This window comes from Thunnus thynnus, chromosome 19 (assembly GCF_963924715.1).
Source record: "Thunnus thynnus chromosome 19, fThuThy2.1, whole genome shotgun sequence".
Taxonomy (NCBI): domain Eukaryota; kingdom Metazoa; phylum Chordata; class Actinopteri; order Scombriformes; family Scombridae; genus Thunnus; species Thunnus thynnus.
The window spans coordinates 4,678,609-4,705,338 of record NC_089535.1 but is presented as its reverse complement, the minus strand read 5'-3'; the positions used below and the strand labels follow the sequence as shown (position 1 = coordinate 4,705,338).

The 26,730-nt window shown below is 39.7% G+C and overlaps 2 protein-coding genes across 4 annotated transcripts in view; both read left to right on the top strand.

Annotated features, from left to right (window-relative positions):
* rasgrf2a (Ras protein-specific guanine nucleotide-releasing factor 2a) overlaps positions 1-11,027 on the top strand; it is a 45,756-nt gene extending 34,729 nt beyond the window's left edge. The window contains exons 20-29 of one of the 2 annotated variants that reach the window (XR_010924663.1): positions 1,248-1,360; positions 2,224-2,284; positions 2,704-2,807; positions 4,732-4,816; positions 5,683-5,880; positions 5,961-6,040; positions 6,149-6,266; positions 7,469-7,537; positions 7,663-9,600; positions 9,645-11,027. Coding sequence is in view for 1 of the 2 variants with exons in the window: in XM_067574298.1 (XP_067430399.1) it covers positions 1,248-1,360; positions 2,224-2,284; positions 2,704-2,807; positions 4,732-4,816; positions 5,683-5,880; positions 5,961-6,040; positions 6,149-6,266; positions 7,469-7,537; positions 7,663-7,758 (924 nt within the window). In the remaining variant the exon portion in view is untranslated. Of the gene's footprint in view, positions 1-1,247; positions 1,361-2,223; positions 2,285-2,703; positions 2,808-4,731; positions 4,817-5,682; positions 5,881-5,960; positions 6,041-6,148; positions 6,267-7,468; positions 7,538-7,662 lie in introns of both variants that reach the window. The other variant, XM_067574298.1, reaches the window with a different exon arrangement.
* A 3,144-nt stretch (positions 11,028-14,171) lies between these two features.
* Positions 14,172-26,578, top strand: ckmt2a (creatine kinase, mitochondrial 2a (sarcomeric)). Of its 2 annotated transcripts, XM_067573868.1 has the most exons (9): positions 14,172-14,323; positions 19,492-19,678; positions 21,612-21,810; positions 21,913-22,008; positions 22,129-22,350; positions 23,123-23,208; positions 23,991-24,114; positions 25,338-25,472; positions 26,426-26,578. In XM_067573868.1, exons 2-9 carry the CDS (start codon positions 19,530-19,532, stop codon positions 26,561-26,563), a joined length of 1,149 nt encoding a protein of 382 aa, XP_067429969.1. In that variant the 5' UTR covers positions 14,172-14,323; positions 19,492-19,529; the 3' UTR covers positions 26,564-26,578. The 2 variants fall into 2 exon arrangements, with proteins under 2 accessions (XP_067429969.1, XP_067429968.1); XM_067573867.1 differs by lacking the exon at positions 14,172-14,323 and having other exon boundaries at positions 19,459-19,678.
* The last annotated feature ends 152 nt before the right edge of the window (positions 26,579-26,730 follow it).

Sequence of the window (26,730 nt, the reverse complement as noted above, 5' to 3'; positions counted from 1 at the left end):
AAAATAATCTTTAGTTGCAGCTCTAAAACTATCCATAAAAACAGTAAACTGAGTTTTGGTCGTATTCTCTTCACTGTGTTCTTGTTATTGATCCTACAGTTCCAGTCTCATTTTCTGGCCACTGACACACATTTTCATCAGATCTTACTTTGGTAACGTTTTATTTACAGCCTGTAAATTACCATTAAATATTTTATACATACAGGATAAGAAACCAAAGAATCCTGCACACCATCCATCACTTGAACTCACTATATTAACAACTTTTTGGCCCTCAGACCTTCAGTTCATTAAGATAAAAGCTGCCAAACAGAGGATGCCAGCAACACTAAATTAAGGTCAATGAGCTTTTCACATGTAAACAAACTGAGCTCTTCCAGTTTTAAACAAGCACAGTCAATTTATAAATATTATGAGAAGTAAGTTCATGTCTAAGAATTTTCTCCAGGTGCGTCATCTCATATTCTTTATTATTAATGCCTTAAATAAACTTAATAAATACCAGATATCGGTTTGTATACAGAGACTGTTTCAAGCTTTGTGTGTCATTTCTTTGTTTTTGTCTACAAGATGATGTAATTGTAAGTAAAAATACACCACCTGGTTTAAATGTCCTTTAGAGGGCATCCTTTCCACGTGCACGGCAGTCACTGTGACTGTAAATGATTAGGAGTTTGGGGGATGGGACTTTTTTTATAAACCTTTAGAAATATACTCTGTATATTTTTCATGTAAATTATATTGTAGATCAAAAATATTTAAAAATATGTGTAATTATTATCAGTATTAAATCAAGCAAGATATCTCTGAATATAGACTTTTATAGGACAATCTTAGATATTCTGCTCTGGTCAGTGTTTCTGTAAGTGTAAAACTATAATCATAATCTATAAATGTGACTCAGCTGTTACATTTACAAACATCCAGTCGATATTAGACTGATTGTTCTGACTTTGACCATCTTTAAATCCAGTTTAAAGACTTTTATATTCTAAACTTATTAGTATAGTATTCTATACTACTCCTCAATAACCACCTCTCCTGTACTTATGTCTCTCTTCTAACTTTTTTGTATTTCTTTTACAATTTTAATCTTTTAAATGTGCATTTTAACGTTTTATGCTGTTTTTCTTTATTAATGTTTGAATGCATTATGTAAAGCACCTTGAATTACCCTCATGTATGAAATGTGATATATAAATAAACTCGTCTTGCTTTAATAGTTAATAAATGTGTTTATCTATCAGGACTTTGACATGAACAGTGAGCTGAAGATGGGGGTGATCGGACTCTTGGAAGAGGTGCTACGAGATCCAGACCTGATGCCCCAAGAGAGGAAAGCTACATCGAACATATTAAGGTACAGTCGTCAATCTAAAACCTCATCCATCCATCCATCTATCCATCCATCCATCCATCCATCTATCCATCTCTCTGTAGTGTTTGGTAAAGTAAATGGAACAAAAGTAATAAAAATATAAACTTTTGGAGCCATTTTAAACAGATTCAATCTTTTGGTGACTTTTATGAAAAGATTTTGTCAATTTAATTGCTGTTTTAATTGTTTGTCGTATTTCATCATCATGTATATCTAATGTATTTCTAATAAATTATTTTTGTTCTGATTTTACATAAATCATAATAAAAAGATGTAAATTTAAACATACAAAATATATCTACAGTACCAAAAGTTTGGACACACATTCTCATTGACGTGAATGGGAAGTTGTGTCCAAACTTTTGACTGGTACTGTAGATACTTTCTATAGAAAAATGTACATTTAAACAGAAGCCACACATAGTGCCTAAAAACTACTCAACTCTGTAACCGCTGACTCTAAACTTCATCTTATGGTCTTCTCATGAACGCAAATAATCTTGCTTTTAATTTGACAAACTTACATTATTAATTTCTAGTTGACATTGCGGGTGTATGTGTTGTGCTGTTGTGTGTAGTTTTGCATTTTGTATGATGTGATTTTTGCTGTTTGTTATTGTGCTGTTATATGTTTTAATTGTAAAGGACTGCAAATGAAAATTAGCCTTAAGCTAACTCTGGTGCAGTACATCAAATATTAACATTTATGTTTAACACTTTACATGGTCCCAATAAATACAAAATACAATGTGCAGTATGTTATTTTTTTTATAGTGTTCATGAGTACCATTATGAGTACTACAGTAGTACTATGGACACTTGATAGTATCTGTTTTGCTCTTCAGTGCCCTTTCTCAAGAAGAACAAGATGACGCTCAGCTGAAGATAGAAGACATATTACAAATGGTTAGTATTGCTGCACGTTTATTACCACACACAACTTAATAAAAGGAATTCAGTTATAAAAATTTCACTCATAAAACACACAGTATTTGTAGCGAGTAAACCTTTTAAGCAATTGTTAAAACAATTTATCTCCTGATTATGGAACAGAAAAGCTGTCCCCTCCTACACTTCATCGTGGTAAGAATAACGTTCATGTTATGAAGAAGTTCCTCCCTTAATGAAGCTGTAATTAAACGTAGTGTCACAACCCTCATTAAAACATCTACAGTCATAGCTGGATTCCAAATATGTGACGTTAACTTAGTGTCTATGTGGTATTGTAGTTATTTGAAATAGTTTTTTTACATTTTGTACTCATTAAATTGTACTTATAAAAATGAAAAAAATGAAAATATGTGTGTGTTTGTGTGTGTTCCCAGGCGGAGAGTCCTAAAGCGGAGTGTTTTGAGACTCTCTCAGCCATGGAGCTGGCAGAACAGATCACACTACTGGATCACATCGTTTTCAGGAGTATTCCCTACGAGTGAGTACATCAAACCCAATCAAAGTCTGGTTTATTGCCAAATAGGTTTACACATACAAGGAATTTGCTTTGTGGTGTTGTGGTGCATAACAAAAAATACAAGGTAAGACAGAATACAACTACCATGAGTCAAGTAATAAATAATATAAAATAGGAATTCACAATAAAAATATGTAAATTATATTAAAAACTGAAGAGCTGATAGAGTTTAAAACGGAGAGAATGTAATGTACATATACTGACCAGGAAAATGTTCACAATATAAACAGTACATGCAAATGTGCAAATACTAATAAATGCAGAAAAGCGTTAATGATACTGTAAATGTGGTAAAGCTCCTCTAACATGAAACACCATATTATAAAAGACACAATAGGCAATGTAAAAGTAATGAAAGACCAAGGGATTGGTTTATCATTTTAATATACAAATGTGAAGTGAGATCATTACATTTTCTCATGTTTTTTTGTTATTGTTGAGAAGCCCCACTAGTCTTCTCTACCCTGTTTCATCCCCAAGAAGGTAAATCTCTGTGTCTTGCAGTAAACAGGACATGTTGGGGGGTCAAAGTCCACATATGGCTTGAAGCTCTTGATTTGTGTCTTTAGGTGATGTGGCTCTTAGTTAACATACATGTGCATGTAAATGTATATCTCTTGGCTCTTTGCCATTGGCTGTAATCCATAAAATAATATACACTGACCAATCACAGATTATTTCTCTGTTCCTTCTCCAACTATAATAGGATAGGGTTGCTTTCTGCTCGCTGAGACGAAATGTATGTTTTGTGTTTTCAGATCATTTCCACTACAGCAGCTTAGAGATAAACATTTCATTTAATTAATTTGATTGTTATTTATTTATCGACTATGAAACCGCACCCACAGATGATGTGGTAAATAATATTAACTCTATTACAAGATAAACCATTTGGTTAGAGCAAATTGGTAGAAATAAAACTGTAACATGTCACAGTCTGATATATTGTAGCTTATCCTCCACTGTCATCCAAAAAACTTTATTAAACACATAAAAGAGTCATTCTGTTGCATCAGGTGACATATTCCGTCACAGTGAATATGGCGAACACACCAAGTTACTGAAGTTAAATAGATGAAAGACTTGGTGTGCATCAGGTTAATGTGTGAACCGCTACCATGCAGGTCATGACACGTGGACCAGGGTTGAATAACAGGGCTTGAGATCTTGGTATTTCCCGGGAATTCTCGCCAAAATATGTTGTTATTTTCTGGGAAAAATGCCCGCAGGTTCTGGGGATTTTTAACGTGTGTGTGCTTGTGTTGTCTGTGTGCACTTGCGTGTTCACACTTTGAAGTAGATCATACGTAGAGGCTTACGCATAACTGTGTATTCTGACCTTTATCCTGCCTTTATTGCAGTAATACAACAACTTTTGGACCAACTTCAGCTGCTGTTATTTCTTCAAATTATTTTTCATGTTAAAATGGCAGTTTACATTTACAGATGTTATACTCGGCTTTGTTCACTTTATCTAAAAATACATATTTTACCACATAATCAAACTAATATGAAAGAATAATACCAGAAAACTAGAATAAATATGATATTATGATTACTTAATGATTAATTTAATTATAATTCATATATCATGAGAAATCTAGAGAAACCCAGGAAACGAGTGATATATTCTCAGCAAGGGAGAGCAGCTATAATCAATATCTTTATAATCATGTGTTGAATGGCAAACAAATGATAATGTTGCTCTTTAACTGTTGGATGTGGAAATAAGCAACTGTTTGCTAACAAGTTCAATATATCAAGTTAAAAGGTGACGATTCGCAACTTTGTCTCTGCTGAAAACAAGTGGATAAAAAGTTATTGCAGGTGTAATGTGGGCAAACAGCGAGTCTGACTGTACTGGGTGATGTTTCGTATCCTGCAGGGAGTTCCTCGGTCAAGGCTGGATGAAGGTCGACAAGACGGAGAGAACTCCGTACATCATGAAAACCAGCCAGCACTTTAATGATGTAAGACTCCCCATCATGTGATAAAGTACCTTGATTTCTGTTTTTTTTATTAACTGGATCAGCCAAGCTTAGAAATTTCTATCTGTTATTTAACCTATAAACTAAACAAAATTGAATTTTTGAATATTCATCATGATATTCATCATGATGAATATTGATATTGTCATACAGTCTCTCTTGAGATTTATATCAGTAGTTGTCACCAAAGTCAGAAATTTTAAAATCTTACACACAAGGGCTTTAACATATGTAGTTTTTTTCAAAAGTCTGACATAATGAGACTTCACATACTGTAAAAATAAAATCACACGGATATACAGTTAGTTCCAGTTCTACCTGGTGGTAAGACTTTGTATCTGCCTATTTAGCCTTTATAAGCAGTATATAAGCATTTAATTAATGATTTATTACACACTAGTTGTAAGTAAGTGTTTGACTATTTGAAACAACTATTATAACTTCTCCTATTTATATTATAACAACTGTATTTTACTATGTTGTCAGTTATTATCTGTTATACAGCAGCAAACACTTCTGAGTGTCCACAGGAGGAGTTATAGTTGTTGACTAATACATTAATAAACAATTATATCTGCTTACAATTACATTATTGTGTGTTATAAACCATTTATTAACTCTTTATATACCACTTATAAATGCTAAATAGGGGGATTTGAAGTGTTACTCTTGAATCAACATCTCTAAAACTGTTTTAACAAAAACTTAACATTGTTAGACTGCATTATTTTTTTGTAGGTGTACCTAATAAACTGGCAGCTGAGAGTAGAGTATTCACTGATGAGGAGAAAAATCTCTTTTTGTGGTCTTTGTAACATTGAAGTCTCCCTCTGATCTTCTCACCACAGATGAGTAACCTTGTGGCGTCTCAGATCATGACCCACACTGACGTGGGCTCCAGGGCCAGCTCCATAGAAAAGTGGCTGGCAGTGGCCGATATCTGTCGCTGCCTCAACAACTATAACGGAGTGCTTGAAATCACCTCCGCTCTCAACCGCAGCGCCATCTACAGGCTGAAGAAGACCTGGGCTAAAGTCTGCAAACAGGTTGGAATCCATTCTCAAAAAATGTTGTTAAAAATAAAACTTTCTCTGTGCACCAAACTCAAGATTTTCTTGTTTTCTAGACAAAGTCGCTCATGGACAGGCTGCAGAAGACGGTGTCCTCAGAGGGGAGGTTCAAGAATCTCCGAGAGACGCTGAAAAAGTAAATACTTCTGATTCCCAGTAAAAAGTAGACTGATAAATGTGTAAATGCAGTTTCTTAAAATCAGTCCAATATTATGTGTAATGCGCTGTGTTTATATGTGTGTAGCTGTAACCCTCCATGTGTCCCGTACCTGGGCATGTACCTCACTGACCTGGCTTTCATTGAAGAAGGAACACCCAACTTCACTGAGGAGGGCCTGGTCAACTTCTCCAAGATGAGGATGGTAAAGATATACACTTTCCCTGCTCCTGTTCTTTTATCATCCTAATTTAGACCTAAATTGACTGTTTGCTAAACCCCTCCCCTGAACAGTGAATGTCCAATCATAACTTTACAACCATGACAGAGCACAGCAAGCCAAGGTTTGGATACGTGGTACTTGGTACTTTGGTACTTTTTAGAGTACCTCTACTCTATTTTGAGAGTTTTAAGGGTGGTGTCTTTGTTTATCTTTTCCAAAACCAAAATTACATGAGCAAAGAAGTGGATTTAACAGTGCGTTTATCTGCTCCAGTGTAAGCTGCAAGTGTTACCGTGTCTGGCTAAATATACAACCTACATTAGTAACAGAATTTTACTTCCATGGATCACATCATTAACTAATTATCATTACATTAGTTTGTGGGGTTAAAAAAAGTTCACGACCAGCAGCCTGTCCTAGATACTACCAAAGTTTAGGCTAACATAAGTCGCTTTATACAGCAACCCCAGCTAATGTTATACCATCACATTTGCCAATCACACAGGTTCGTCCTCACCCTAAAATAATTTTCGTAACCTTAAAAATAAAAGCACACGGTTTGAAAGTATGAATAAGTATATATATATATATATATATATATATATATATAAAATCTTACATTTTTACTTACAATGCTAGGACTGACTAGCTCTATCTGGAAATACAAGAATAGCGCAGTCTTCAACATGGATCATCAACTAGCAAGGATGCTAACTTTTAGCCTGGGACATGTAGCTTTAGCCTCAGTTTTTAGCATGATATCATGTAGCCATCAGGTGAATATTTAAGACTTTTTACAAGATTTTTCTTTTAAAACAAGTCTGCGGGAAGCATCAAAAAGTCAGTGTGAGACTGTGTTTTCAATCAACTCAGTGGAGCTAAAGTTAGCTTAATTAGCTAGCAAGCTATAGAGATAAAATCTGCCTGCAACAGTTGTCATTTCAACCGTCAGATTCGTGCATTGTTGCCAAATCAAAAGCTGCTTTTTCCTTCCACTGTCTGAAATTTACAACCCAGTGTTTCAAAAATACTAAAGCTTTTGGTTGTAAATATGAAACTAAGGGGAGCAGTTGACTATTTACTTTTTATAACCTTTAATATTCCAGGACATTATCTGTTTTACAATAGAGACCTGGCCAAAATGGCAGCATTAACTCTGTCTCTCTCTGTCTCTGCTTTCTCAGATTTCTCATATTATCCGTGAGATTCGTCAGTTCCAGCAAGCACCTTACAGGATAGAGCACCAACCAAAGGTGTGTCTAATAAAATGACTTGCAACTCCCTTTACCATTACGTTATTTGTGCAATATGAGGTGAGTAGAATTTACCTATTTAAATAAAATATCTTCTCCGTCTTCTCCTTTTTACCTTTTTCCAGGTGACTCAGTTCCTCCTGGATAAGACGCTGGTGATGGATGAAGACACCCTCTATGAACTCTCACTGAAGATCGAACCTCGAGTACCACCCGGCTAATTCTAACTTTCATGCACAAACATATTCACACAGACACAATATACATAATTTCCAGCTACCAGTATTGACATGCATTAACCGAACTTGAGATTCATTCCTAATAAAGCAGGGGTTGTTACATAAAACACCACCAGTTTATTGTGCTTAGGAAACTCAGGAGAAAACGTGCCTTGTTGTATGAATACCTGATGTGTAGGATTTAGTAAACAGAATGGACTGTATAACACACACAACTCTTTGCCATACAATCGTACAGTTATGACTGTAGAGACAACCATGTTAGCTTCTAAACATGGGACTAGAAAGTAACCAGTTGCTGCTATCATACTGTAAATACCAAACAATCTGCCTCTGTAGTCTTGCACATAAACATTGTCAGATGACTTTTACTTTATTTGTATTATCATGTCCGGATTAACCTGCTTGGGGGACAAAAATGAGCTGCTGGGCCTCTATTAACCCCTTCCTTCCCCTCTCTGTGCATTGTGTGCATTCCTATGCTGGAATATTACAAAACCCTGGGTTTGCTGTGTGGTGGTTTGATTAAACACAAATTAATTTTAGGAATATGCACCGTGTAAGCACAGCATTTGCATAGGATGTATTCAGAATAGTGAATGCTGTATTCCAAGATGGCACCCCAGTCATTCCAATAAAAGTTGCCCACTGAGTATGTTTATATGCGCACTATTATCCTGGTTATGATCATGAGTTTTGAGTATCCAAAAGTTATCTGTTGCACATGTAAACATCATATCCTGGTTTCAGACACCTGGATAAGCTACTGTACCTGGACTATTCCCACGGAAACCAACATGATGTAGCATGTAAACAGCTGGTCCAGGTTTCTGAAAGTGAAATTAGGCTGAGATGTTGAGAAATCAAGACACAACTGGACAAAGATGATCAGAAACCTGGATACTCTTAGAATCATGTATACAGGAATATTAATAACCATGTTTCTCAAGTTCCATGTAAACACCATATAAATACCAGGCTAAGACTCAAAAACAGGATACCAATGTGCATGTTAACATACTCACTGAGAGCCAAAAATATCCTTCAGGCCTCCATGTCTTTGGGCCTATAGAGTGGGCCTACATGTTTTATGGCTATTTGGGAGCAGCATAATTGAGCTGTATACACAGCACCGACATATTTTTATCTTATGAAGTTGATGTTGTCTATACACACATCCAATGACATTAGCATTCATATGCCATCTTTGTCTTGTCTGTCTACTGGGCAGGCATTCTTTATGCCTTTTACTAGAGACACATAGTAGAGAGATGAGGAATGAAGGGAAAGAGCTAGAGATGCAACAAAGGTCACCAGCCAGATTGGAACTGGATACGTTGCAGCTCAAAGGTCAAAGCTTCAAACTTGTGGAGCGCTCTAGTAGCTGAATGGTTACAACGCATGCCACATAACCTGGTTTGACTCCTCTAGCAACCTTTGTTGCATGTCATGCCCCCCCTCTCTTCCCTTGTTTCCTGTCTGCTTATATACTATCAGCTGTCCAATAAAGGCAAAAAATGCCCCAAAACACTTCTTTAAAAACAAAAAAAAGCTTTAAACTTGTATGCCAGCAGGCTGCCCCACCAAGAAGTAAAGTTGCAGGCTATAAAACCACAACATTTAGCTCAAAGGTGTTAAAGTGTATCGTAGAGCTGAGGGGAAATGCAGGAACGGGTGATCATTCTCTGTGGTTTTGTCACAAGGAGGGCTTTTGGGGGGTTTTGGTGCACACAAATGTTCAGATGTGAGCTGTCATTGTGAGTTGTCAGTTGAGTTTTACTTACAGCTCCAGACTTGAAGCACAGTATCCGCTGAAATAATTAGGTCTTAAAACTAGATTTTAAATGGCATGAAGATATTCTACTTAGACCAAATGGCTTGAATTGTGATAATACAAACCATAATTTCAGGGTATTTGCAACACTCAGAAAGTGTATTAATTGTTTTAGAGTTTCTTTTATAATGATATGGGTGGAAAAGTGTTTTTGGTGTCACTTGCACCTGCACCTCCTGACTGTGGTCAGAATTGCTACACCAAAATTACCTCACAGCTCAGCTCAGCGCTGTTCTGGGGGCTTGAAGCACAGTATGAGCAGAAATAATGAAGGTCTTACAACTAGATTGTGACAGAAACACCCGCTTCAAGACAGGGCTTGCAGATTAGGTTGTAAAGCACCTTAAGACCTTCATTTCAGCTGATATTCCAATATTCCCAAATTGCATGAAATTACCACAAACCAACTGCCACACAGAGAACCCGGGGTTTTTGGGGACCCTGGTGGTCTGGAATCCTGGGACATTTGCCTGTTTTGCCCGGTTGGTAATCCAGCTTTGTGTATGATGGACTTGTATGTGTGTGTGTCAAAACATGCTGGGTTTCCTCGACAGCTGTAGTACAGTTCAAATATTTTATCTACCTTAATACTTACTGACTGGTTTGTTTCTTGGTGTTGTTGATACTCACATGATGTCAGGCTTCACTCCAATATTTTTATATCTTTACTCATCTGTTAAACTAAAGGTTTATGTTGTTGCAGTTGTTATTGTATTATATTTGCATGTTACAGCAAAAAAAATGTAGTTTACACACATTCCAAATCTGAATATATGCTCATGGCAGATTTAGGATATTGTTATCTTTCTTGACAATCAAAAGCATGTCAGCTGAAAATCACGTCTTTTCGGTTTTATAATATTAGTAATTTTGTACACAAAACTTGCTGATTTTAAATCCTCTTCATTTGTGCTCTTTTTTAAAAAAGAGAATGGGCCTAAAAGGTTTCTTACATGCTACAAAGTCCTACAGTTACATTTCTTTTACATTTATCACTATTATTTTAAGTTCCTTGTCAATGTGGTCATTTAATCATATTCATGTTTTAAACCTTGTTGACTGTATTAGTAAAATAGTAATATCTTTGCAGTATTCATTTGTAAAGAATGTCAATAGACTCTAAACTTGTTCATAGCATGAATATAGCATGATCTCCCCTCTTCAAATAACTGCTGTCCTTGTAGTTGACTGTTACTGAGTTTTATTAGGTTTATTCATTTATTTTGGGTCATTCCTGTTGTCAGGAATCTTTTAAAACTTAAATGCATTAGCATACAATACCCTTGCTTTCCTACATTGCTGTATACTTTTGAAATTCCAGTTTTGCTGTTGTATTTTTCCATGCATTTCACAGTGTAATGTACATATATTTACACACTCCAGGCTTAAAAATAAAAGCAAAAAAGAAAATTATAAAGTAGTTGAAAATCCTTTTTTTGGTGAGTAGAGATGGAGATATGATGGCCTTAAGAGCTCAACACACCGCAACCTATGAAAACACATACAAGGAGACAAAACACAGGCAACTGAACATCTTCTTACTCCTCTTCATGGTATTCGTCGGTGGCAGGGTGGTCAGAGCATTCACATTGTTGGGAACCCTTCTGCATCTTCAGCAGGTATGTCAGAGTCACAAGCATTTTGCCCCGTAGCCTGTATGCCTCACCTGAGTGGGGCAACAAAGACTAAATTAGCCTTCATCTGCAGAAGTGGTCCAACTGCAGGCTCTCGTCAACCACAGCCATCTTGAGCTAGTCTCAGCTACCATGGCTATCTCCCCTGAGGCTTTCTTCAGTTGTTTGGGTTCCAAACCTATCTTTTGTAAGACATAGCACACTGATGTTGCTGAGAAGCAGCGGCAACCAACTTAAATGGGGAATAAGGCTGCATTCCATCCTTTGACAAGAGCCTCATCAATCAAATCCTAGTACTTGGCTTTTTTCAGTTGGAGAGAGATGGCTAGCCTGGCCTCCCAGGGCACTGTGAGTTTGACTACTAAGATGGTTTTTGTGCTCCTCGATAGAGGAACCATGTCTGGTCGGAGTGAGGTTACTGCCATCTCTTCTGGAAAGACAAGTCTCTTCTTAAGGTCCACTTGTATCTCCCAGTCAAAAGCTTGATGCAGAATGGAAAGCGGGTTCTTATCCTAGGAGCCTTATCCTCTTTCCTTTGGAAATTGACAACTTCAGGTGATGATGATGCCTGGTGTTTGCTGGCTTTGACCCTATGCAGGTCCTTCAATTTGGCAATTTCTGTAAGGACCTTGATGTTCCTCCACCTGTATTGGCCTTGGCCAAAAGGTCAGCCTTAGCAGACAGGAGGAAGAACAACTTGCCCTGGTCGGTACTCCAGAGCTCCTTCCAGGACAGCAATCGTTCGAGTGCCTGGTCCCACTGCATCCACTGTCCCTGGCAGGTGAGCCCTACTGCTTTTATGCAGTGGTCTTCTTCTGCTGCCTCTCGGACCCTCTGCACCACGAGTCATGTTTTGACTTTGGCATTAGTCTTGTTCCACCTCTTGGCATTGTAGTTTCCAAGTCATAACCATCCTTGACAGACCGCCCCAACAATCTCCTGAATTTTCCAGTAGGCTTCTGCTTTCTTCACTGCTTCCTGAGGCTTCCACTTCCTGCCACACTTGATGGTCTTGTTAGCATTTCTAACTTTCTCATCCTCAGATAGTAGTAGTGTGCTGACTGCTCTTGCCTTAGTGGCTTTGAATTCTTCCACCACTGATGAGACTAGTAAGCGGAGCTTGGAGGTCTTGCTGTACAGGTTGACTGAGCTGAAAGTTGGGGGAATACCCAGCCATCTTTGCACAAATGCACAGTCTCTCCACTGCTTTCACTTGGGGAAGTCATATAGCAGGAACCATACGACTGAGAGCGTATTGTTGTTTCTCTTTGCTTCCTTGATGACCTGCCTGATAACTGATGTGTGCTTGAGACACCCAGAGTACCCCGGGACTCTTCCTTTTTGGACACTTGTGTCAACATACTCACTGGTACGTAGATGTTAGTCTTTTAGCACTGATAGAGCAAAATATTTTCCCTTCAATGTCTAGCAGGGTGATCTCTTGAAACTGTTGTCCTGATGAACTCAGTTCTTTAGAGACAATTCAACCCTCAGTGAGTGTCCAGAGCCAGGGTTTCTGCTTCTTCTTCCAGACCGTCCTTAAAAGCTTCAATAGCCTCTTCAGTAGCTGTGGGCAGTTTTTGTAGATCTTGTAAGTGGTGCCTGATGGTCCTGGAGACGATCCTGCTCAAGCTTTTTCCACTACTACCCTTACTTCATCAAGAGTGAAGTCTGGGGTGTGTCACTTGAGTGTTGGCAGCTGGACAGGACAGTCCCCCAGTGGAATGTCTCTGCTGGGGTCGCCGTCTGCAGCTGCCACAGTATCTTCCACTTCTTCCTTGCAACATATCAGTCTCCAGCTTCAAGGCTTTCCAAGGTCAGCTGTAAACCGGAAGAGGTTGTTAAAAAAGCTTTTTCCAGATTATCTCCTACCTGTGAAGCTGGAGAAGGTTCTTCAGCAACTCTGAGCTTGGTTTGTTCAGGGCTGATTTTTCTGCATCATCTGCTTTCTGCCACAGCAAAACATAAGCATATTGAGAAAACACAGGTAAATGCAGAAACACATTGCGAACAAAGAAAACACAAGCAAATACAGGAATGCACTGCAAATGATGAGAATGCAAGCATAACACAAGCAAATATAGAAACACACTGTGAACAAAGAAAACACAAGCAAATACAGAAACTTGCTATAAATAAAGAAAACATGAGCAAATACAGAAATGCACTGCAAATAAAGACAACACAAGCATACTCAGAAAACACAAGCAAATATAGAAACGCACTACAAATAAAGAAAATAAAAGCAAATACAGAAAATGCAGAAATGCGCTGCAAATAAGAAAACACAAGCAAATACAGAAAGTACAGAAACACACTGCATATACTGAAAACACAAATACAAAAAACACAACTGAAAACAGAAACACGCTGCAGGTAAAGAAAACATAAGCAAATACAGAAATGTGCTGCACAAGCAAAACTGATTGTGGACTTCAGCAACTCCACAAGCCACAAACCACCACAACTTTTACATCCTTATTTTTTAACTCTGTTGTGTTTTGTTCTGTGCCTCCTGCAGCGCTTCTGTATTTATTTGTGTTTTTGCTGTTTACAGCATGTTTTGTTATGCCTCATATGTGTGTCAAATTACTGAATGTGTTTCTAAATTTGCTTGTTTTATTTCTTTGTAGTGTTTTTATTCTAAATGCTGAATATGTGTCGTCAAAATGGTAAATTATTTCCTATTTTTCTTGTGTCTTGTATATTTGCATGTGTTTTCTTAAGTAGCATAGCATTAAGCTCTCACGGTCACTACAGGGACAGAATGTGATAATCAGAGTAGTAGGAAGAGATCATTTGTGTGTGTGTGTGGCTGCAGTTGAAAATATCAAGGTCAAATTGGACAGTGATATCGGACCCGTAGTGGTCATGGTTAATCATGGCCCCACATCAGCGGTCTGCACTGTTGTAGGTCATGTTGGAGGCCTTCCATTGGTTTATAACACTTTGTTTCTGAACTTTTGATTGGCCTGCAGTTTTTAATCCCACGTCAGGGGGTGGAGCCCCCTCTGAAAGGAGAGTGAAAAGCTCTTTAACAAGAGACCTTCAGCAAGAAGGCAGAGCAGCTTTTCTACAGGTACTGTACCTTTTTCTTATTTCTCTCACAGAAAGGCTTCAGTAGCTTACATTATTGATATATGCATCTCTAGCTGTTGTGAAATTATGCTTAGCATTTATCAAAGAAGAGTTACCATATTATATTGACTTTTTATTTTCTAATTTTCTCCTTTTGCTTAATTTTAAATAATACATTATGAGGGTCATCTGTGACTTTAAGTTTCCAATGTCAAAATGTTCAAAATAGAAATTGTGGGTGATGACTTGAACAATAACAACAAAGCCTTAAAACTAATAATTAAGAGATATTATAACATAATTTGTGAATTTGAACTAACAGAAGCTTTGCAGTCAAATATCTCTCCATGCAGCTTTGCATTTTTGATGCGCTTTACCTCAAAATTATTATTTTACTTCTTTTAACTTTTTTTTTTCTGAATACCTGAGTCTGTGTTAAGCCTGTGTCCTCTGGTGAGGACGAAGCTGCTCTTACCTCCTGCACGTACACCCTCAGAGTTAAAAGGTCACTGGTCAGGGGAGGGGGGGCTGATCCCATGTCTGTAGTGATTTTGGTGTAATCTTGATCATGAGACCATATGATCCACAGGGTCAGTTGGTAGTAGAGGCCTTACAAGGCCACGGATCATTCTCTTGTTCCTTACCCTTTCTGCAATGATCTTTATCCTAATTTCTGCTCTACCATGTCTCCTTCCCTGTTTCCATCCCTCTGTCCAACTGCATTTGCCTCATGAGGGTCTGGTCTTGTGACCAGTTCAGAATGTCACTGAGCCAGAGCCAGAGATGGTTTGGGTCTTGGCACTAGATCCTGACAGCATAACTGCACCCCAGTGATCTATAAATAATATTGCCAAGAGTCCACAGTCCTTCCTCTACAGAGTGACAGGAAAAATGGATAAAGATGAACAAATACAGTACAGCAGATAAAAACCCAGTGACTTTTTGGCTGAATATTACTCCTCAGTTATCAGACACACCTCAAAGTGTGTTGCAGGGGACTGATGATCGGACATCTTCCAGTCTGACTGCAGGATTAACAGGAGTAACGGGTTCCTCACAGCTTCCTGCTATATTAAGACGCACTCGCATGGAGACTTTCCACCCTCCATGAAGGACAAGCTAGAATATGACCTTACAGTTTTATTAAATCAGAGGACATTCAATTTAGGTACTAGATTTAACACTTTAAATCAATCCTAATGGACATATACAATATTAATAATACTGAATATGCCTAACTGGCGACTGCAAACTGTGATTTCTTCCTGAGCACGAGTCCCATCTTTTCTGTAAGCTTAAGACAGACGTCTTTGCGTAATTGCTCATTACTGCAGCATTAGTGGGCATATGAAACCTGTCCATTCTGTGGGTGGGAGACTCTGTGATAATGCTAAGAGGCTAAGAGCATCTGCCACGGCCCATCCTTCTCTAAGCTTGTTACTGTATTGAACAAAAACCTGTGGGGTCAGGCCGGTCGTCAAAGCAGCAGGTGTGCGGTGGCATATTCACACAAGGCACAAATGCAGTTCAGTCTGAGATTTGCTTCAAGGTAATAGATTTGCTTCAAAATAAGCTCAAAAAAACTGAGCAACAAGGATTCTTCTGAGGGAGCTAATCCCCACTTAACAAACCTAGTATATGGCTAGACTGTGTATGGTCAGTGTGCGAAATTGTGGTCAATTTGTTGCAGGGATAGTCAGTGGTAGTGTCTATAATATAAGTTCCTGGACATTAAATGTTCATCTGCAATTTTCTGTAGTGTCCCCAGTAATATTTGTTGTTAAAGTTTACTGAAGTAGCAATTACAACTATTCTAATTATCGGTTAACTCGCCCTGCTCTATCATCTGTTTCTATCTGCCAATGTCTGTAAACATATGGTCTCATCCATGTTATGTAGGATAGGCTAAAAGTCCGTCAGCTGTGTGACTTTATAATCAGGCCATGACGTCTTTCAGAGCCCACAAATAACATGAACACACCTGTCACCTGCCCAGCATGGAACTGTTAAACCTGAAACACCGCAGCTACTATTTATTTTTATACAGTCTGCAGGGTACAAACAGCAAGGCTCGGCTATGCTAACAATGCTAGTCATGCTAACTAGATGCTAGCTGCTGTGCAGGCAAGTAAAATGGATCGGTCGCGTTTCTGCTTCTGTCAGTGTCGGAGCCTCCGTGTGAGATGCTTCGATTGGTAAATGTGTATTTTTAAAACTTATTTCGGGACTGCGCTGAGAGTGAGCTGTGCTCTGTGCTCCTCTTTAAACGTCCCCTGAAGACTTAATTGAAACTGTTCAAGCCAATTCATTTTGAAAGAGCAATGTCCAATGAGGAAGGTCCAGCACTGGGCCAGCCAACAATGCTGTAACTTCATTCAGTCAGTCAGTCAGTCAATCAGTCAGTAATGGACAGAAATTTGCAGTTATAGGGCTGGTCCGTGGCCGGTCCAGTCAATAAACACCTACAACATAAATCCACAATATCAAAACTATTGAAGGTCACACCAGAAAGTGACACGGCAAAATTCATCCACATGACTTTGTGAAATATATGAATCCAGAAGCTTGGAGACGTAACTTGCAGGGCTATAAACTATAGCTGAAGAAGCACGCTAGCCAGCCAGGAAAATGCTAGCTATTTTCTCTGTACTAGGCCATTTACTGATCCTAGTATTTTGTTCTCAGGATGGTGCATCATTATACCAATAAGGATTTATTGAAGAGAGAGAAAAAGCTCTCCCAGATAGTGGGCTTGCTAGCTGTCAGTTACTGTAGCAAGCTACTTAGTTCGTTCGCTAGCGGGACAATAGTTCACATAGTTTATAAAATGTGTGAACATTGTTGTATACAAAGACTTAATATTTTTGCACCATTGACTCTTTTGTGGAGCAGTTTATACTCACAGGAATAAGTTAAAGTGGATGGTGTAACACAGTTAATAAGCTAGCTTCCTCTATTTTGGACTATTTGGCTCTCCCTTCCCTGAAAGATCAGATGCAAAATTTCACTGTTTTTTGAATGGTTGTGTGACTGGACCACAATAGTAAGCAGTGTCAGGTTACAAAAGTAGTGCTGTACACCTGCTTGAATATGATTAGACCATAGACTATAAAAAATGATGGACGTAGCTACAATGACGTCACCCATTGGTTTTTGGACTCCCATTTTGAAGCCTTGAGTTTGTATTTTGATCGTTGCCAACTTGGATTTTTGGAGCCAGAACCATATTTGGACGAGAGGGTGGAGCTGACCCTAACACTAGCTGCTAGCTTGGTTAGCATGGTGCATTTACAGTCTATGGTTAACTATGATAATGCTAATGCTAATGCTATTTTTTGCTAGCAAAAAACCCCAAAACGGGCTTAAAATCATTAAAACAATATGTACTTAACAGAAAAAACTGAACATCTGACTCCTTAGAGGGTCTTTTAGTACAACCAAACACTGATCAAGAATTTTTAAGTGACCAAAATGTTACAATGAACTGTCGTGAACTGAAAACACACTGAAATAGCGACGGCTACAGCTACGCCTATACTCTGAATCTGGGGTTACACCATGGTTACGTTACCTAACATTGTCGCTGTAGTAGCGACTTCCCTGTGACGGCATTCACCTGTCACTCAAAGAGGTCACGCCCTTAATTATGCATAACTTTAAGATTTAATAAAATATAAACAGGTGAGTCATATAAAAATTCACGCCCCATACAGTTGTCACAAATGGAGAAATTAGCTATACAGACCAAAAGAGTTTTTTTGTACCAGGCTGTAAACATGTTTAATTCTGCTGTAAAGTCTGGCATTTTAACACAAGGGTCTATAGAGATTGACTCACTTTTGGAGCCAGCCTCTAGTGGCCATTCGAGGAACTGCAGTTTTTGGCACTTCTGCATTGGCTTAATTTTTCAGCCCCAGAAGCTGCCGCTTATTTAGACGAGACTAGTTGGCTGATGGCCACGTGGGTATGAATGAGGCTGTGATTGCCACAGGTTAGGGGTAAGTTGATTTGATTGAGTGGGTAAATTGAGCCATCTTGGCATAAACTGACCATCTGACTTTTTATGACCATTGAACAATCAAAAACGACTATATGTCGCCTTCTCCTCCGCCGCCTAACTGCGCTTCCCTCGACGGACTGTGTCACCCTGACAGTCCCAGTGCTACCTCCGCAGGCTCCACTTCACTCAAGCTGCCCGTCAGACCTGCTGCTTCTGTTCACTTTAACTTGAATAACAAACTGGGGCTTGGTGCTCCGGTTGGATCCACATGGAGAGCCGGGGCTAATGTTAGCTGGAGGGCTAGCTGGCTGTGCTTCCCTCTGATCATGCTACAGCTAACGCTCCACTAGCCTCTCAGCTAACATTAGCCTTGGCTCTCCATGTGGATCCAACCAGAGCACCGAGCCCCAGTTTGTTATTCATGTTAAAGTGGGAAGAAGCAGCAGGTCTGACAGGCAGCTGAGTGAAGTGGAGCCTGCAGAAGAAGCACTGGGACCGTCAGGGTGATACAGTATGTCGAGGTGCTGCTATGTTCGACTGCAGAGATAGGAAACACTTCGGCTGACAGGATGTACCACTCTGTGCAAAAAAAACAAAACAAAACAAAACAAAACAAAAAACTTCTTCTTTTTGGTTTATAACGGTGGTTGGCAACCAGCGTATTAAGTGCATTACCGCCACCTTCTGCTCCAGAGTGTGGAACAGAGATTAAATCCTACACATTAATCCTGTCTGTCTAATAAACTCAAAGAAAACTCTACTGCTCCACTCACTTGGTAGGTTCATTAAAGTTTTAATACTGAGCTCCTGAACTCCAGTCTTCCTGAGTTCTTCCTTCATATATTGTATTTCTTGATCACATTTAGTACAATCTAAGCTTGCATGCATAATAGTCTCCTCAGCCAGCTGGAAAAAATGTGCGCATATATTGGTATCGGCATCGGCAATTGGCATCGGCCACAGTGAGTTGGAAATATCAGCATATCGGATATCGGCAAAAAATCCAATATCGTGCATCCCTACACATGACAAAACACGTGTACAGTTGTCTAGATACAGGGGGTGGGTCAACTTACCCACTGACTTACCCCACTTTCCCCTACTCAGACCCTCAGACCATCATCAACATGGACCAAACTGAATCTTTTTCCTGTTATTTTTCTCTCTAGCTCATTTGCTGACACAAAGTTACTCAGCTAGCAGAAAGATGGCGAGCTCTTTCACACGTCTGATGTCTGGCCGCAACACGGCTGTGCTGTTGGCCAGCTTGGGTGCAGGAACGGTGGCGACTGGCTTCATGCTGAGTGAAAACAACTCTCTGGCAGCCGAGATGAAGAAGAAGCTTTATCCTCCCAGGTAAGACAGGACAACACCAACACTGCATATATGAGGGACATGCACTGAGGCAAAATACACTGATCAGGTCATTTCAGGTCAAGAATCAGACAGAGTTGAGATGAGTGCAGAAAAGTTCACACAGTGTTTATTAGAAGTGCAGTGGACGGATGACCTTGATGACTCAGTAAATAGTCTGAGCTCTATATTTAATTGCCTTGACGACACAGAAACTGACTACGTGCTTCACGTCACTTGCACATTGCAGAAGAATGACTCATTGCTTTGTGTTTCCACAACAGAAAGGTGACATCAACAGAGATACTCGGACTGTTTGTGAACTCATTTGTGTATTTAAAAGTGTCCTAACAAATGGGTGCAGCTTCAATAAACACATTTTGAGGATCAGTGTGACCGTGTGGATTGTGTCAGCACGCTGCGAGTGAACATTAGAGAGTATGAAAGAGGTCACAGCAGCAACACTGGCGCTATCCTACAGTATCACTGACGCTCTCAGGTTTCAGCTGCGCCACCTTTGACTTACTCTCCCTCTCTCTCGCACACAAACTCTCTCACACACACTTCTCCTTTCCAACCTGTCTCACCCACCTCTCTCTCTCTCTTTATATATATACAAAGACATGACTGATAATCACTGGGAATACTAGGTTTTATTAAAGTGGCATCTTGAGAATATCGTACTTTCTTAATGTGATGTATTTCTTATTGAAACTGGAGGCTGGGCTGTAAAATGACCGATGGGATATCAGTTAGATATGAACGGACAGTTTATTATTAGTGGGAATTTAGCATAATTTGTGATGATGGAAGTAGGATATGGATATAAAAAAACTGAAAACTGAAATACTTGAAAGAAGAGCTATAGGCTTGAAACTTGGGTTTTGGTCAGACTTAAAGCTGCGGTTATGAGTATTTTTATATTGAAGGGAACATTAATATGATGTTGGATGTCCATATTAAACAAGGTCAAAGTTCCAAAACTTCAGGTGAATGTAGGCAAAATGCTCCCCACAAATCAAAAGTCAGGGCTTCAACCTGCTCTGAACGCTTTGTTTGCAAAGTTACCTCTACTTCTTCTTCCTCATGACGTCAGATTGTTCGCACATGCCCACAAACGGCCGTCCATTCTGTAGTCTTTGTTGCTAAGGTCGTTGTTAAGGTTGTTACGTGGTGTTGTACACTCGAGCATGGACTCATTGTCCATTTGGGATCTGATTCGGGCTCATATGTGTACAGATGTATTTAATAAGTTTGCATTTCTAGTAAAGAAGGAGAAAAAGAAGTGAAATCCTACTACTATAGTTTGTTTACGTAGCCTCCGAACCCGGAGTAAGACCGTCGAGGGGCAGTTTCCTGAAGTTGGCCAATCAGAACAGAGATGGCTCATCAGGAGGCGGGGCCTTAAAGAGACAGGAGCTGAAACGGCCTGTTTCAGACAGAGGCTGAACTGAGGGGCTGCATAAAAGGCCAGTTTAAGATAAAGAAGGAGTTATTAACTGTAAATCATGCAAAGATATTCCAGTAGAGCCCCGGCATATAAATATAGACCTGAAAATGTGCAGGATACGTCCCCTTTACTAATGGATAGAATGACTGTTTGATGTGATGATGTTTGGACATGTAATTTTAAGAATTTCTATCTAGGTAATTGAACTCTTTTGTGAAAAACACATATCAGACACTAACTGTTTTCCAAAGCGAAATATTTTTATGTCTTAAAACATGCCTCGAATTTTAAAAGAGTAACTCCACACAAGATTTTGGAAAGTGGAAAAACACAGTAACTGCACTGACCTCTATTGTTTAAATACAGAAGTCTTCAACATCCTGTGGTCGGGTGTGGTCTGTTGTACTTGAGGGCACAGGATGTAAAAAAGCATGTTGCCGCCACCAGTTTTCAGCTAAAACTCTCTCCACCCCTCCCTTTATGCAGCTCTGACTTCCCCGACCTGAGGAAACACAACAACTGCATGGCCACGGCTCTGACCCCGGCCATTTATGCCAAACTGAGGGACAAGCTCACCCCCAACAACTGGACCCTGGACCAGTGCATCCAAACCGGAGTCGACAACCCCGGACACCCTTTCATCAAGACAGTGGGCTGTGTGGCTGGTGATGAGGAGAGCTACGAGGTAAGAGATGTCAAATGTCATAGTTTGTGTCTATATGTTTCAAAACTTCCATCTTCTTGTGTCCTAAATTAAGTAAATGGTTTGTACTACTGTTCCCTCCAGGTGTTTGCTGAGCTCTTTGACCCCGTCATCAAAGACAGGCACAATGGCTACGACCCCAAAACCATGAAACACCCCACTGACCTTGACGCCTCCAAGGTGTTTACACCATAACACCCCATCACTCCATGACCCCTCCATGTATCTGCTATATTCCTGCATGTATAAAACAATATTTTCTCTACTTCTTACGCCATCTTCCCCCTCCTCCACCTCCAGATTACCAATGGCATGTTTGACGAGCATTACGTTCTGTCGTCCCGTGTCCGGACTGGCCGCAGTATCCGTGGGCTGAGCCTCCCCCCAGCCTGTTCTAGGGCTGAGCGTCGTGAGGTGGAACGGGTGGTTGTCACCGCCCTGGCCGGCCTGAAGGGAGACCTGGCTGGACGCTACTACAGCCTGGGAGATATGACAGAGAAGGAGCAGCAGCAGCTCATTGATGTGAGTTAATGACAACCTGGAAATACAATAAACTTAGAAACTTAATCCAGGCGGCATTACATTTCCCTCACAACATTAAATATGCTATTGGAAATCAGTTGTTTACCAATGTAATTTCTAGGAGACAGGGTTGGAATTGTAGGATCCAGCATTTTTTGGAGCTTTAGCTACACTAGTGACTAAAGGTCAGGATATCTCAGCCTTTTTCTCTTCTTTTTAAATCTGATTCTCCTCCAATTTAAAGGAACTGCAATATGAAATCACTATAGTGCCCTTCTAAGGACAAATTTAGCCAACTACTGTACACACACATACTCCATATGTTATATATAAATTAGCCCCAATTATTTCCATAAGATAGATAATGTAGGTTCATTTTTATTGACCTTTCTGCTCTGACTCATTCACACTGCGGCACATCAGGATCACTTCCTGTTTGACAAGCCTGTGTCTCCATTACTCACCTCGGCCTTCATGGCCCGAGACTGGCCTGATTCCAGAGGGATCTGGTAAGGCCAACACAGTCCAGTGAAATCCCATCCCGCAGATAGGAAATACAAATATTTTTCCATATACTGGACCCACACCCTATCCTACTCTTGTGTCTTGAAATCCTTCCTAAACTGTCCCTCTATTGTTCTCCTTTCCACCATAGCAATATAGTGTCTTCACTAAATTATAGAAAAGTCCTTCTGCTCCTCTTTGACATCCTCCCACCTCTGTTTTCTTCTTCAACCTGTCTCTACCCCCCTTTACCCCTCCCCACCTGTAGGACCACTTCCTGTTTGACAAGCCTGTTTCTCCACTGTTGACATGTGCCTTTATGGCCAGAGACTGGCCAGACGCCAGAGGCATCTGGTAGGGTCTACTCAGCTCTACTGCATGTCTGCTGTGTGACCATTTAGATTCGTAACTTCCACACCTGATCCATGTCATTCTATATTTCATCTTTAAAGGACCAGTGTGAAGGATCTAGTGGTGAGGTTGCAGATTGCAACAAACTGAATAATGCCCCCTCCCCTCTCCTTCCAAGCATGTGGAAGAACATACGGTGGCCGCAAAACTCACGAAAAGTACGAAAAGCCCTCTCTAGAGCCAGTATTTGGTTTGTCCGCTCTAGGCTACTGTAGAAACATGGCGGTGCAATATGGCGGCCTCTGTGGAAGAGGACCCTCTCCCCATGTAGATATAAAGGACTCATTCTAAGGTAAAAAAAACACAACAATTCTTATTTTCAGGTGATTATACACTAATGAAAAAATATTTTATTCAATTTCTGCCAATAGATCCCCCTAAATCTTACACACTGGTCCTTTAAATATCTTTCTATATCCTGTGAAGCCCAACCGAAGCATTCAGTTATTACATGTGTGCTCTGCTTTTGATGTAAGTTGGTGGAAAAAATACTTTTAGAGAGATATATACATATATTTTTTCCTTTTTGTCCATGTGGCCTTTTGAGAATGCATGTGTCCCTCAGAACACGGTCGCACAAATTAATTCTGCACAGACAAGCAGCATGAATATCAAAAATCAGATCCTTCATGACCATGAGTCATCTCCAGTAATGAAAGCAATGTTTTGTTTTGTTTTTTACCTTGAGAGCTCTTTATTTAGTTCCTTTAGCTTGCTCTCCTCAGGCACAACAATGAGAAGACCTTCTTGATCTGGGTGAATGAGGAGGACCACACCAGAGTCATCTCTATGGAGAAGGGAGGCAACATGAAGAGAGTGTTTGAGAGATTCTGCAGAGGACTCAAACAGGTACGGTGGAGTCTGCAAAACTAGCACAAACACAACACAAAAACAGATCAGTCTGATTATTTATGGAGCCAATTACAATGTTTTAGCAACACTAAGGATAGCAATGTCGATCTGTCAGTCAGTCCACCACCAAAATATCTCAACAACTACTGGACGAATTGCCATGAAATACTGTGCAGACATTCTGGTCTCCTTGATCACGAATTGTAATAATTTTGATGATTCCTTGACTTTTCACGTAGTGCCAAGATCAGGTCAAAATTTCAGTTTTCTATCACCTTTCAGTCAGCTTAAGTTGTACTTTGTATTTAGTGCAACTTAGCAAATGTTAGCATGTTAGCATGTTAATCTACTGGCTCCGTAAATCATCAAATGAAGATGGTACATATGGTAAACATTACACCTGCTTAACATCTGCATGTTATCATTGTCATTGTGAGCTTATTAGCAAGCTTACAATAGCTTTTAGCTCGAAGCACTTCTGCATTTAAGTACAGCCTCACAGAGCTGCTAGCATGGTGCAGACACAATGAATCCATTGATGGATGTCAAGTCAACGGATCCCATTCATTTTCTATAGAGAGCAGGAGATCCAGATGCGATACGGTGATGTGATATATGATGGATACAGCACGGCAAGTTAACAGACTGACCGTTGTATCTGAATTTGCATAATCATGACTAAACCTCAACTTTATGCAAATGAGGTTCAATCAGTGCAACACAGCCGGCTCACGAAACTCAAATCAAACTGCCAAACTCTGCAGTGCTGATCACATATGAATCAAGATTCTGTTATTGCATTATCTATTTCTCTTCTCAAATGTTTTCAGAAACATACTTTAGTGTACTGTTTAGCTGTAAAATGGGATCATTTGTGACGCGGCTGCCATGTTGAAAACAGCAGAGCAAAAACCAAACACCAGCCAACTCACAGTACATCACCTTTCTACTTTCAACTGTATGAAAAACGGTCTACCAAACCTTTATTTTCACTCTGTCCATGAAACCAAATCTGTAAAGTAACCTGATTATATTTAATCAAAGAAGAAAGATCAATTAAAAACAGTATTCATGGTGTTTTTGGCATTTTCTTTTTGCTGAAATGTATGAAAATCAGTACTGGCATCTTGCTTCAAAGCCCTGCATGTGTCAACCCCCCTAACATAAATATACAGTATATAACATACATGTGACTCTGGTACTCTTGTCATGTTGTATAGGTGGAGCATCTGATCCAGGAGAGAGGCTGGGAATTCATGTGGAATGAGCGTCTGGGCTACGTCCTCACATGTCCCTCCAACCTGGGCACCGGCCTCAGGGCGGGTGTGCACGTACGCCTGCCAAAACTCAGCAAGGTAACACACACGTTCAGATGGACACACACACACACACACACACTTACACATACTGTTCTTATCATTTAACAATATAACAGTTACAACTCAAGAGGAACACACACTCAGATACAGCTGTAACCCAGGGTGGCAAAAACAATCTCACCACAAGGTCAGTTTGGTTGCTGGTCTGGAGCTGGAGTCTAGTATTAATCTATAGTTTTGTTTTGTTGTTTTTGTCCCGTGAAAAGACAAAAACCAACAATAAATTGATTCTACAAGTATTGTGTGTGTATTCGGTGTCTGATATATCTTATTCCTTTGTGCCTCAGACCTCTGTTGTTGTCCAAAAACTATTAAAAACACACCATTGGGTGACATGTTCCTTCATCACCATGAACACACACACCGTCCGTCTCGCTACCAGAAATACTCACTAGAGCACCAAATGTGGATTCATCCACCGCTGCAAATAGTCCCCAACAAATGCGTTATTTCCTCCTGTCTGAGTAACGTTTGTTAAAAACCACAGTGACCAGCTGTTTTAGGAAACTACTGGGCCTTTAAAAGAAGAAGTATATATTCATGCAGCTTTGATGGAGCAGAAAACCACAGACAGAACTTGTCAGCTTTGGTCTTTTCATGAGATTTGTTGACAATGACAAATTATTGATTAGCGCTAGCCTTAACCTTTCAACTCCAACTGTTGAGGAGGATTGTGTGGTATGATTGGAAACTACAGCACAACTATTGAACGGACCTTACATTGATGTGTCCAACGTGAAGAATGAACTTTCAGTCTCAATTTCTTTTTTACAGGATGCAAATATGTAAATTTTTCACTGAGGTCAAGAGCACCATTTCCTCACACAATAACGTATAACTTATTTAAAGTCAAATCAACTTTAACTTTCTCTTTTTGGAAATAAATGCCATTTAGTTGCATTTACTAAATGACTGAAATGATCTTGCAGGATTCACGTTTCCCCAAAATCCTCGACAACCTGAGGCTGCAGAAAAGAGGCACAGGAGGAGTGGACACAGCTGCTACTGGAGACACCTTTGACATTTCCAACAACGACCGTCTGGGCAAATCTGAGGTGAAGATCTAATCAATTTCACTGAAAAAAGGCCAAGAAACAGTGTTGTAGGTGCAAAAGTGAACTTAATGTTTTGTGTGTGTGTGTGTGTGTCTGTATGATGTGCTACTGTGTGTAACTTCATATTATGTGACCTGTCTGTTTTTTGCTTTGTAAGCTGGAGAAGGGCTACGACATCA

Bases quoted from the DNA above. Each gene is read 5' to 3' on its own strand.
- ckmt2a (XM_067573868.1), top strand. From the start codon at position 19,530: ATGGCGAGCTCTTTCACACGTCTGATGTCTGGCCGCAACACGGCTGTG. The intron at 21,811-21,912 runs GTAAGAGATGTC...TGTTCCCTCCAG, and splicing joins GTGATGAGGAGAGCTACGAG to GTGTTTGCTGAGCTCTTTGA. The intron at 22,009-22,128 runs GTGTTTACACCA...CTCCACCTCCAG, and splicing joins CTGACCTTGACGCCTCCAAG to ATTACCAATGGCATGTTTGA.